Source organism: Cetorhinus maximus, chromosome 5 (assembly GCF_964194155.1).
Source record: "Cetorhinus maximus chromosome 5, sCetMax3.hap1.1, whole genome shotgun sequence".
Classification (NCBI taxonomy): domain Eukaryota; kingdom Metazoa; phylum Chordata; class Chondrichthyes; order Lamniformes; family Cetorhinidae; genus Cetorhinus; species Cetorhinus maximus.
In genome coordinates this window covers 90,469,753-90,482,767 of record NC_135883.1, presented here as the reverse complement: position 1 = coordinate 90,482,767, position 13,015 = coordinate 90,469,753, and the positions used below count along the sequence as shown (strand labels likewise).

At 41.8% G+C, this 13,015-nt stretch overlaps 1 protein-coding gene across 1 annotated transcript in view; it reads right to left on the bottom strand.

Moving 5' to 3' along the window:
* Window positions 1-13,015, bottom strand: part of man1a1 (mannosidase, alpha, class 1A, member 1) — a 489,484-nt gene that overhangs the window by 303,578 nt on the left and 172,891 nt on the right. Inside the window, exon 2 of the mRNA XM_078542179.1 lies at window positions 10,983-11,079. Within this exon, the coding sequence (XP_078398305.1) occupies window positions 10,983-11,079 (97 nt within the window). The remainder of the gene's footprint in view (window positions 1-10,982; window positions 11,080-13,015) is intronic.

The following is a 13,015-nucleotide window of genomic DNA, read 5'->3' as shown; positions in this document are numbered from 1 at the left end:
GAATTTATGATTAGAGGAATTGGAGCAGTTGTTCTGACTGGTCCCACTGCTGCCAAGCAGGGGACTTTCGGCTGCGCCGTCATCAATCACTTTTGGGGACGCTGTCTTAAAAGGAAATGAGGAGTGGAGAAAATTTGCAAAAGCACCAGTTAATGGTAGATTTGGGGATCTGTGTCTGGTGCCCATAAAGAAGCCGCTAGTTAACGAAAAGGGGTCCAGATCACCATAAAGGTACCACCATCCGGTAAAGAGCTTGAAAGTGGCTGGTCTGGAAATTTGTACTAATTTGTGGTCACAGGCAATCTGAATGAAACCAGAATGAAAATCAACTTTCTTTAATGCACAAGAAACTCAGATGGCCAATGGTTTGCATTTGGCTTGGTGCTTCAAGTGGCATATGAATGTTCTCTAGATAAAGAGCGAGAGCTGCAGAGGCTTGCTTATGCTTCCTAAAGCTAATTCCGCAAAAAACTCTTTGAAACATGAACAGTAAAACTTTTGTAAAAAGGGAAAAAGTTGGTATTGGCATGCTAACATCCAAATAGTAGCTTTGTGATCTCTCAGAGCTATGTTCTATTTAAGTTCCTTATGTTTTTGATTTCATTAAAGATTAATTCTCCCCAATCAGTTCCATTTGAGAATAAAAGATCTGTGCTTTATTTTTAAAATTGTGGTACAAAGAACAACAATGTACCTTTGGTCCATCCAACCTAGGTCTTATTAAAGTACAGATGATCATGTGGGGAGGTGCATTAGCTTGGAAAAAAAATCACTGAATTGTGAAGTATATGGAAATTAAACCATTCACTATCTGATGTTTAGCTTGGTGCTTCAACATTAATTTGTCTGTATTCCCCTTGTTGCACCGTTGGACCTTTGGAAGTCAGTATCCTGATGTGTTTGTCAGCATTCACTTGAAACAAAAGTATAAGGGGAAAGAAACTTCAAATTAACACAAGAAAAGCAAGGAATGCTGGAGAGTGCCAACAGCCTGCAATTATATTTTTTAAGGATCTGCAGAAGTGAGATTCATTCCCAATAAGTTACGAAGCAGTTAGAATTTTCATTTTGAAAGTGAAGTATGAGAAATTTATTTACAACAAATTGACAAAAGCATCATCTTCAACATGCACACACACACAAAATGAAAAAGGAACCCCTGAACCATTCCCTAACTGCTTACGCTATCCATCTCCCAGACAACAGTCTAAGATTAAGCCAGCCTGTTTGCACAACCTTGGTGTCATGTCTGATCCAAGATGAGCTTCTGACTTGATACGCATGTCATCATTAAGACTGCCTATTCCACCTCCGTAATATTGTCCGACTTCGCCTGCTTCAGCTCATTTGCTACTGGAAATTTCTTGTGCCCTTATGACTTCACAGGTGGTATTTAATGTTGCCAAACATGTTGTTTGCCACTGCATCGTCTCTTATTGAGAAGGCCCACCGACTAGGCAGCGCTGAGGCTTCATGAGGAGCAAGGACCTTAGGGGTGGAAGTCCCGCCCTCCGAGAGCTGCTGCTGGCCAATTATCCCAATGGCACTGCCAAGCAAGGGAGGTGGTGGCGACTGACAGACAGGTGAGTGATGAATGGGGGAGGGGGGGTATCAGCAACATGGGCAGGCTCGCAACAGGATACTGCCTCACCCTTTTATTTTATTTATTCACGGGATGTGGGCTTCGCTGGTTGGGCCAGCATTTAATGCCCATCCCTAGTTGGGCGTGAGAAGGTGGACTGCCTTCTTGAGCCGCTGCAGTCCATGTGATGCGGGTATACTCACAGTGCTGTGAGCAAGGGAGTTCCAGGATTTTGATCCGGCGACAGCGAAGGAAGGGCGATATATTTCCAGATCAGGGCGATGAGTGACTTGCAGGGGGACTTCCAGGTGGTGGTGTTCCCATCTATCTGCTGCCCTTGTCCTTCTAGATGGTAGTGGTTGTGGGTTTGGAAGGTGCTGCCTAAGGAGCCTTGATGAATTCCTGCAGTGCATCTTGTAGATGATACACACTGCTGCTACTGTGCGTTGGTGGTGGTGGGAGTGAATGTTTGTGGAAGTGGTGCCAATCAAGCAAGCTGCTTTGTCCTAGACGGTGTCAAGCTTCTTGAGTGGTGTGGGAGCTGCACCCATCCAGGCAAGTGGGGAGTATTCCATTACAGTTCTGATTTGTGCCTTGTAGATGGTGGTCAGCCTTTGGGAAGTCAGGAAGTGGGTTATTCGTCGCACTATTCCTAGCCTCTGACCTGCTTTTGTAGCCACAGTATTTATATGGCTAGTCCAGTTGAGTTTCTGGTCAATGATAGTTGTTGACCAGGATGTTGATAGTGGGGGATTCAGTGATGGTAATGCCATCAAGGGGCCATGGTTAGATTCTCTCTTGTTGGAGATGGTCATTATCTGGCACTTGTGTGGTGCGAATGTTACTTGCTACTTATCAACCCAAGCCTGGATATTGTCCAGGTCTTGCTGCATTTGGACATAGACTGCTTCAGTGTCTGAGGAGTCACAAATGGTACTGAACATTGTGCGAACATCCCCACTTCTGACTTTATGATGGAAGGAAGGTCATTGGTGAAGCAGCTGAAGATGGCTGGGCTGAGGACACTACCCTCAGTAACTCCTGCAGTGATGTCCTGGAAGTGAGATGACAGACCTCCAACAACCACAACCAAATTCCTTTGTGATAGGTATGACTCTAACCAGTGGAGAGTTTTCCCCCTGATCCCCATTGATTCCAGTTTTGCCAAGGCTCCTGATGCCACACTCTGTCAAGAGCAGTCACTCTCACCTCACCTCGGGAGTTCAGCTCTTTTGTCCATGATTGAACAAAGGCTGTTATGAGGTCAGGAGCTGAGTGGACCTGGTGGAGCCCAAACTGGGTGTCAGTGAGCAGGTTATTGCTAAGCAAGTACCGCTTGATAGCACTGTTGATGACCCCTTCCATTATTTTACTGATGATTGAGAGTGGGCAGATGGGGCGGTAATTAGCTGGGTTGGATTTGTCCTGCCTTTTGTGTACAGAACATACCTGAGAAATTTTCCACGTAGCCGGGTAGATGTCAGTGTTGTAGCTGTACTGGAACAGCTTGACTAGGGGCGCAGCAAGTTCTGGAACACAAGTTTTCAGTACTATTGCCGGACTATTGTCAGGGCCCATAGCCTTTGCAGTATCCAGTGCCTTCAGCCATTTCTTGATATCACGTGGAGTGAATCGAATTAGCTGAAGACTGGCATCTTTGATGCTGGGGACCTCCAGAGTAGCACGAGATGGATTATCCACTTGGCACTTCTGGCTGAAGATTGTAGCAAATGCTTCAGCCGTATCTTTTGCACTGATGTGTGGGGCTCCTCCATTATTGAGGATGAGGATATTTGTGGAGCTTCCTCCTCCAGTGAGTTGTTTAAATGTCCACCGCCATTCACGACTGGATGTGGCAGGACTGCAGAGCTTAGATCTGATCCATTGGTTGTGGGGTCGCTTAGCCCTTTCAACTACTTGCTGCTTATGCTGCTGGCACGCAAGTAGTCCTGTGTTATAGCTTCACCAGGTTGACACCTCATTTTTTTTGTTTTAGGTATGCCTGGTGCTGCATGCCCTTCTGCATTATTCATTGAACCAGGGTTGATCCCCTGGCTTGATGGTAATGGTAGAGTGGGGGATATGCCGGTCCATGAGGTTACAGATTGTGTTCGAGTACAATTCTGCTGCTGCTGATGGCCCACAGCGCCTCATGGATGCCTAGTCTTGAGTTGCTCGATATGTTTGAAATCTATCCCATTTAGCACAGTGGTAGTGCCACACAACATGATGGAGGGTATCTTCAATGTGAAGCTGGAACTTCGTCTCCACAACAACTGTGCGGTGGTCACTCCTACTGATACTGTCATGGATAGATGCATCTGCAGCAGGTAGGTTGGTGAGGATGAGGTCAAGTATGTTTTTCCCTCTTGTTGGTTCCCTCACCACCTGCCGCAGACCCAGTCTAGTTGCTATGTCCTTGAGGACTCAGCCAGCTCAGTCAGTAGCGGTGCTACCGAGCCACTCTTGGTGGTGGACATTGAAGTCCCCCACCTAGAGTACATTCTGCACCCTTGCCACCCTCAGTGCTTCCTCCAAGTGGTGATCAGCATGGAGGAGCACGGATTCGTCAGCTGAGTGAGAGCAGTACGTGGTAATCAGCAGGAGGCTTCCTTGCCCATCTTTGACCTGATACCATGAGACTTCATGGTGTCTGGAGTCAATGTTGAGGACTCCCAGGGCAACTCCCTCCCAACTGTATACCACTGTGCTGCCACCTCTGCTGGGTCTGTCCTGCCGGTGGTATAGGACATACCCAGGGGTGGTGATGGTGGTGTCTGGGACATTATCTGTAAGTTATAATTCCGTGAGGATGACAATGTCAGACTGTTGCTTGACTAGTCTGTGAGACAGCTCTCCCAATTTTGACACTAGTCCCCAGGTGTTAATATGGAGGGCTTTGCAGAGTCGACAGGGATGAGTTTGCTGTTGTCGTTTCCGGTGCCTAGGTTGATGCCTGCTGGTCCATCCAGTTTCGTTCCTTTTTTGTGACTTTGTAGCAGTTTGTTACAACTGAGTGGCTTGCTAGGCCATTTCAGAGGGCATTTAAGAGTCAACCACATTGCTGTGGGTCTGGAGTCACATGTAGGCCAGACCGGAGGATGGCACATTTCCTTCCCTTAAAGTCATTAGTGAACCAGATGGGCTTTTACAACAATCGACAATGGTTCCATGGTCATCATTAGACTTTTAATTCCAGATTCCAATGCCAGTTATCCCAAGCAGATACTGAATACCTTTGAATGAGGGAACCCCCATCCCTCCTCAAGGAGACTGCAAGCAAACCCAACAGGGTTGCTTTTCAGGCTTCCTGCATGTTGAGTCCCCTGCTCGCCACTGGGTGAATATCAACGATGGCATGATGAGACCTTTAAATGGGCATCAATTGGCAGCAAGGTGGGAAGGCAGTCCGTGTCTCAGTAAACCCAAGATCATACAAAACTCTGCGGCCCATATTTTAAAGTGCATCAAATCCCATTCTGCTATCAACCCTGTGCTTGCTGACCTACATGGGCTCCCAGTCAAGCAAGGTTTTGATTTTAAAATTCTCATCCTTGTTTTCAAATCCCTCCATGACCTCTCCCCTCCCTAACTCTGTAATCTCCTCCAGTCCAGAAACTCTCCGAGATATCTGCGCTCATCTACTTCTGGCATCTTTTGCATTCCCAATTTTAATTGCTCCACCACTGGCGGCTGCACCTTCAGTTGCCTAGGCCCCAAGCTCTGGAATTCCCTCCCTATGTCTCTCCATCTCTCTACCTCATTTTCCTCTTTTTAAGACACTCCTTAAAACCTACCTCTTTGACCAAGCTTTTGGTCATCTTACCTAATATCTCCTTACGTGGCTCAGATTGATACTATGTTTTATAACGTTGTTGTGAAGTATATTGGGGCGTTTCATTACATTAAAGGCATTATATAAATTTAACTTGTTATTGTGAAGTTCTCCCCTGCCCCCAAACACACACAGAGCACCCACTTTGTGCCTTAACAACAATATTTGAAGGTAAACCTCAAAACTTGCACTGATGCAACCTTCTATTATCCATAGCAATCTTCCTTATAGCTTCTGTGATTGAGTTTAGCAATTTAATGCCAATCTGGGTTCTATTACGGTTGCTGGAACCCCATACTCTCACAATTCTACCCAGTTTCATTTTGCATTGGAGCCTTTAGTCTGGGCAGGATTCAAACCAGATCCTAGGCAAAAGGCAGTGCACAATCTAATCACCAAACATATCTTCAATTTAAATATGATATTGATTGCCAAAATAGCAATAGGTAGTAGACAGATTTAAAAACAGATTCACTTAAAATGCTCATGGCAGTTTAGCACAAAGAAATCAGGTTCAATGTTTTCTGGCTGCCGGCTTAATATTTTTTTTTTATATATCACCAAGACATTTTCAGACCTGCTCAACTGCTAATAAATCTTCAGGATTAAACTTTGAATACTGCCTTGTCTCATTTTCAAAAACATAGATTTCAAGGCCACAGATAAGGTTGGCGAAGCATAACATTTCTGAGAACTATCCCAGTGGCTATTTTTCTTTCATTTAAAATTTACTAAAAGATTGCATTCTAATCCCATGAGCCAACCTGGAGTTCAGCTTCTTCGTTATCCTGTTATCAAACCTAGACAGAAAGTCATACCATTTCCATACTATTTTTCTCACATCCCACCTCCATACCCACCTCCAGCCTTCACAAACCACAAAGGATACTTCCAGGCATTATGTATCAGAGTAGCTTTTAAACTTCTTTTATATTTTCTTCTTCATTAAATAAGTGCATTTAAAAATCAAATTTGAATTTTTACATTGGTTACAGTGAAAGGGTATACAATTTGCAAAACGTCATTAAAGTGAACTACTTGGGCAGTTAATTCACAATGTGCTAGCACATATTGAACCTCCTGATGTCTGCAGGAAAACAGCCTCCTCAAAGAACACCACTGGCTGACAGCTCACAAAGCACTCCCATTGACATAGGATCTCAAAAAAAAAGACCCACGTACCTGTCTGAAACCCTGTAGTACCGACTGGAACACACTCCAAACCCTACAAACTGACAGCAGCCCTACCTCTCGATGGTGCACCCCCTGGTTGAATGCAAGCATCACCAACTGCAACTTTGTAACTGAGCCAAGTAGTGAAGTTCCAGGTTTCAACCTTCCACAGAAAATCTGGACAACCCTCAACTGCTTGAAGACAGGCCAGGGAAAACGTGGCCACTTGTTCCAGTGGAACATGAGGAACAGCTTAAAATTGTGGCTGCGACCATCCAAGTCAGATCATCGATCATGTACTGAACCTCTGCCCTGACAGATCCATTCCTGGTAGCATCACAACCACTCACCTCAACATCAAATTATAACTGCTTCCAGAGCCATATAAATAAAGAATAATCACAATAATTTGTGTTCAAGTTATAATAGCTGTGTACCGATATCTTCAAGTAATAGCCCTCTTTTCCAGTTGTATCAGAATTAGATACACAGGGCCAACAACATTCCAAACCATGCCCAAAGAGGTCAGTTTGGCAAGCTGATGGACCAATAATTAGAAACAAACAATTACACAATAAACAAAGGAAAGCCAACCGCTGTTAACAATACTTGTTTGAAGAATTTAACATTTACTTTTTAAAAATGTTCAAATTAATGAATGAGTTAAAATGTATAAACTTAGGACTTCCAATGTTGTCAAGTAACATGTTAACCCATTCCTTTCAAATCAATGATCTTGTGCTACCTGCAGCCCTCCCCACACACACACACACCCCACCCACCCCACCAACATCTTTTAGCAGCCAATTTAGGCCCAAGTATTACTCAATTATGGTCTCATTTGAATAGAAAAGGTTGCACAAGGCTCCCTTAAAATTCTAGCCTGTTCTAGTTGTTCGCTGCAAGGCTAGACAGGCCATGTTCCATCAACTATCTAGCATAGATGTCCAACTTCCTTTTATGGACCTCTTATTCAAATGTTCTGTTGAAATTTTAAGAAATGAATTGTACAAATAAAGCCTGGAGGTCACAAAGGCATGAATGAAGGTTACAACAGTGGTGAGGTTAAGACAGAGATGGTGATGGAGAATATTTGAGATGGAAGTGGCCAATTTTGGTGATGAACTGGATGCGGGATTTGAAATTTAGCTGAGGGTCAAGTAGGATTGTCAGTATACTGTCAGGATAGGCAAATCTCACAATGCTCTCTTACTTCACACAAATTAACATTAGTATTGCTGAAAAAAGAGACAATGCTGTTGAAGCTTTTCACCTTGCACTCATTGGGACAGATTCACAACAACATAAAATCTCAAAGGGAACAACAATTTCTAATTTATTTAGTGTAAATTGTTGTTCCCTTTGAGATGTGCTACTCTTGAGAATCTGTCCAGATGAGCGCAAGATGAAAAAGCTTCAACAGCATTGTCTCCCTTTTTCAGCAATTCTCAAGTTCTGCACAACCAAGCGACTAAATTAACATTAGTAATTGTACCTCAGAGAGGCACTTAAAAATAGGTGAGCTGCACAGTGTTGAAGACAATTTCAATCTGACTTGGTCAATATTATTTCAAAATTTCCCTAAACATATTTTTAATTGCAGCCACTTCCTCCTGAATTAAATACAGATTTAAAAGCCTTGGGTTCAATGGTTCGTATTTCTCAAACTCTTCTATTAATCTGTCTGATGCAATTTTGTAAAAGCCAGAGGCTGCTGCAGGAAAAAAGTGGACAATTTTGATACTGCCTACAAATAACTCTATCTTAAGCTTTTACTGAATTGAACAAAATTATCTTGCAACATTCCATAGCACACAGGACAAATTACATATGCACTCAATGTAATCTGTTCATCCTGCAAATTTATGATTGAGCTTTTTTCCAATAGAGGAAAACTAGATCTCAGGTGAGTTCAAAAGGCAATCATATCCATTAGTAAATGGAAGTCAAGGTATTGGTTAAACTGTTCATCTGTTGGTGGAAGCTACTGCTAAATACAATCCACAAATCCCGTTTCTATATATTACACAAAAGTATAATCTTTTGACTGCCGCTGGGCACCATACAGGAATCAGCATCACTCTACAAAATCCGAAGGTCACCCCTGGTCAACCCCTGGGTTGTACCCCAGTGACCAACACTGGAAGAACTTGAGAGTGATGAGGAGCATGCAACTGAAAGAAACTTATACAGGACAGGTCTCTGTTATACATCTGCTGTGAGATGGCAGTGCCCAGCAGGGTGTTGATGATTACAGTTTACTTGCTGTATCTTTTTGGGAGTCTTAACAAAATGGGGCAGCACAGGGGTAAATCAGATTGTACATTCTGGAGGTCAGGCTTTTCTTTTGAGTGATTCTCATGGTCCCTTAAAGCTCTACTGCTAAACTTGGTCACATAAGATACAACCTGACAACACAAGCCAGTTGGTCTGACACCAGGAAAGCTTTGCAATTCCTAAGAAATTTTGAAACTGGTTACTGGCTTAAACTAGGAAAAAATATCAAAACATGAAACTAAGTCAAAATGTTAACTCTGTTCCTTCCTCCACAGAGGCAACCTGACCTGCTGTGCAATGGCAGCATTTTCAGTTTTTATTTCTGGTTTTCAGCAGTATTTTGCTTTCATATTGTAATGATTTATAATGCACCTTGTAGAAACAAGAAGCTCAAAGACAGCAGCAAGCAATACCAGAATTTCAAAACTTGTGAACCATTTATCAGAATGCAGGATAAAACCTCGCATATGAACTGGAGCAAATTCCCAGCAGGAAATTGCAGAATCCAAGGTCTCTACTCACCAAAAAAACATGTCTAGAAACTCATAGGCATTTTGTGGAAAAGGAACTAAGAATGTAGCCAAAAGTGAAGCTGTATGTCTTTAGAACTTGGGTGGGGTCAAAATAAAAGACAAATCACCCCACCAAATATGCAAAAAAGTTTTAAATGTCAGTGACAATGGAAATGATTTTGCCAGTACATGAAGTCTATTTGTTAAGTGTATGCATAATTGAATGAATTAGGAAGAATTATGAAAATAGAAGCTAGCCAGTAACTTCTTGAGCTTTCAGGGATGTGGAAATGACAGACTTAAGTCCACTGAACCCAGTCACTTCCTTGAATACGATACGTAGGCACAGTAAATACTCAGCAGTGAATGGAAAAACATGAAAGTCATTTTTGATATTATTGAAAGGCAAGACAATTCAATTAAGTTATAAAAAGCAATCAAAATAATTTAGCTGCAGAATCAGTAGCACTCCTGCCTCTGAGTCAGAAGGTCTGGGTTCAAGGCCCCCTCCAGGACTTGAGCCCAAAAATCAAAGCTGGCAATCCAGTGCAATACCAAGGGTATGCTGCAGTGTTGGAGGTACTATCTTTCACTTGAAACGTTAAACCAAGGCCCTGTGTGCCGTCTCAATTAGACATAAATAATCCCAGGGCACTACTCAAAGGGTGGGGAGGGAGGGGGAAAATCAACATCACACAAACAAATTATCTGGTCATTATCACATTGCTATATGTGCAAATTGGTTCCCGTACTTCCTCCAATACGATAGTGACAATATTTCAAAAAATACTTAATTGGCTCATAAATGCTTAGGGGTGTTCTGAGTTTGTGAAAGGTGCTATATTAAGGTTAAGTCTTTTTTTTCCTTTTCACAATATTCCTAGTTAGCCCAGACATGTGATTATTGATTCCAGATGATTTTTTAAAACATTGCTGTAAATTTTTATCATGTCCACATATTTGCAAAACATATGTATGCAGTACTTCTTGAAACAATCCTGCAATGTATTAGTTGACAGAAATAACACAATCCATTGTTGAAAACACGTATGCAGATGTTTTGAGGAGGGAAAAAAAGCAAATATAGCATAATGCACCAGTACGACGAAGGACTATCAATGTATGAACGCAGGAAATATTTGTGAACTTAAAACCTTATTACAGTTGCAAAAAGTGCTCCAGTTAGAAAACATATGTTTCTTCTCTTTGAAACATCTTGGGAAATTAAATGTGTTTATGTCATGATATAAATGTGTATTATTGCTCTTACTGTTGTATTGACTGCCACTTTTTCAGCCCTTTACAGTAGATTTTGCACAAATGTCAGAACAGAATGCTTAAACAGTCAAGCCACACTGCGTAATTGCATTATGCAAATCCATGGAAACAGATCTAATGAGGTCATTTCTGCTCTGTTTATGCAGAATAAATATTGTTTGAGGTGTTTTCAACCCCATCAACTTATGGGCACCATAAGTGACTTATAGTTTTTTTGTCAAATGCATCTTTCTATACAGGCTAAAAAAAAATGTATAAACTCCGCACAGCTTTCAGCCTCCAATATTAAATTCTAGGGAAAAAAGTCATACTGTAAAATACTTACCAAATAGACTACTAGAATGGTGTTGTTTAGATAAAGGCTTCAATTCATTTGATCCCCATGCGTGACGTTTGTAATTTTCCCAAGCATGTTTCATCATCTACAAAACATAATGGAATGCTTGGTAAATTCCAATACAAACAGGTTTTATCCAAATTATTATACAAAACATAGAACAATACATTGAATTTTCTAGGCCAATCATTTCTTCTCCACACACACTAAATCAAAGCATGTTTAACTAAATATTTAGAATCTGTAATTGATGCATGTTTGAAAAAACATCACTTTTAGTAAAAGATAAAAAGAATTCTAGCTCTAGAAATTGAATTTTTCTTTAAATGTTTAACTTGTATAGTTTCCAATTTTTGAATTGCAATATGCAAGTAAAAGGGTAAAAAAAAATAGCTGAAATGGCTTTTCACCAACTCTAAGCTGCACTGCAAATGCATGTAGAGAAAAAAGTGAATTCCAGACTCCAGTATAGAAAATTTTCAACAATAATGAACTTAAATAAATTCAGATAACTAAAACAAAGCTTTTTTATATTTGTTCTCTAACACAAGCAATGCTGGCAATTGTCCACCTCAAATTGCCCGAAGGTGACTATGCCTGTTTCTTGAACCACTGAAATCCCTCTCCCATGAAGGGGAGGTACATATTTCCAGGGCACTGGTCAGCAACATTGAATTAACAGGGAAGTATGTCCAAGTCAGGATGGTGTAAGATTCAGTAGGAAATTTGGATTAGATGGTATTCCCAAAATTGCATCTTCTCAGTGGTAGAGATCAGAGAGAAGGAGATTCTGTCAAGTCATCTTGATGAGTGGATGCAATGCAAGCTTTTGGTTACATATACTGTCGGCACTGTGGTGCCAGTCATAGAGGGGACAGTACAGACTTCATGGCAAGGAGCAATTCTGGAATTTTCATGAGTACCAAAGACAAAATGCAATGCAAGTTGTGATGAGACTTCCTTCCTTCCAGTATGGCTAAATAAAGCTGGATCAAGGGAAAACTGCCTAAGATATATGATTGGGGGTTGTGGGGGGAAGCCTCAACAAAAGCTTTGATTTTTATAGCACCTTTAATATAATAAAATATCCCAAGATGCTTCACAGGAGTATCATAAAACAAAATGCAACACCAAACCAAATATTGGGTCAGAGGACCAAAGGCTTGGTCAAAAAGAACAGTTTTAAGGAGCATTTTAGGGGAAAGGGGCGCAGAGAGATGAGGGAATTCCAAAGCTCAAGGCCCAGGCAGCTGAAGGCGGAGCAATTAAAATCAGCAAAATTCAGGAAGCCAGAATTAGGGGAGCTCAGATATTGGTTGCCGGGGGTGGGGGGGGGGGCTTGTCTAATTGGGGGTTAAAACTGGTACAGCTGCAAGAGAGCAGGAAGATTGAGGAGTGAAGGTTTGGGGTAGGGAATTGGTAGTGCAGAACACTTAAAAGTGGAGAAGTGGAAGCAGGCCTGATGATAGAAGAAAGGGGTCTTGGTGGGTAAAGAAAAGGGAAATAATACACATGCAAGTGGACCCAGGACAAGCTTAATTTACAGAGGCACACAATTCATGTCAGGGAGACATTCTGGAACTTCTGCAAGAACACAAAATGCAATAGGCTGGTTGTAGTACAGCAGGTTGTCCTTGAAATTGACTTCCATTCTGGCTAGATAAAGCTCAATTAGCGACAAATACAGAAGGTACGTGAATGGGAGCAGTCTCACACGTAATTTGTCAAACACAGTTTGGTGATCTTGGACTGTCAGGTCCCAAATTTTGAGTTCTGCACCAATCTGTTTTACAGTAAGGATGCAGCTGGAACAAGACCAAAATGACAAAAAAAAACCTTATCGCTGACTTGCTGCCTAAGGCCCAGCTTCTGCCATTTTTGAGTCTTAATTTCCTTCCTGAAAGGACACGTGCCTCATTAACCAATATGATTTGCATTTGGCAAAAAATTAAAACTTTTTTTTAGCTATTTGACAGCTCTGCCTGCACCTTGCTATAACCATTCCTTCCCCTTCAATAATG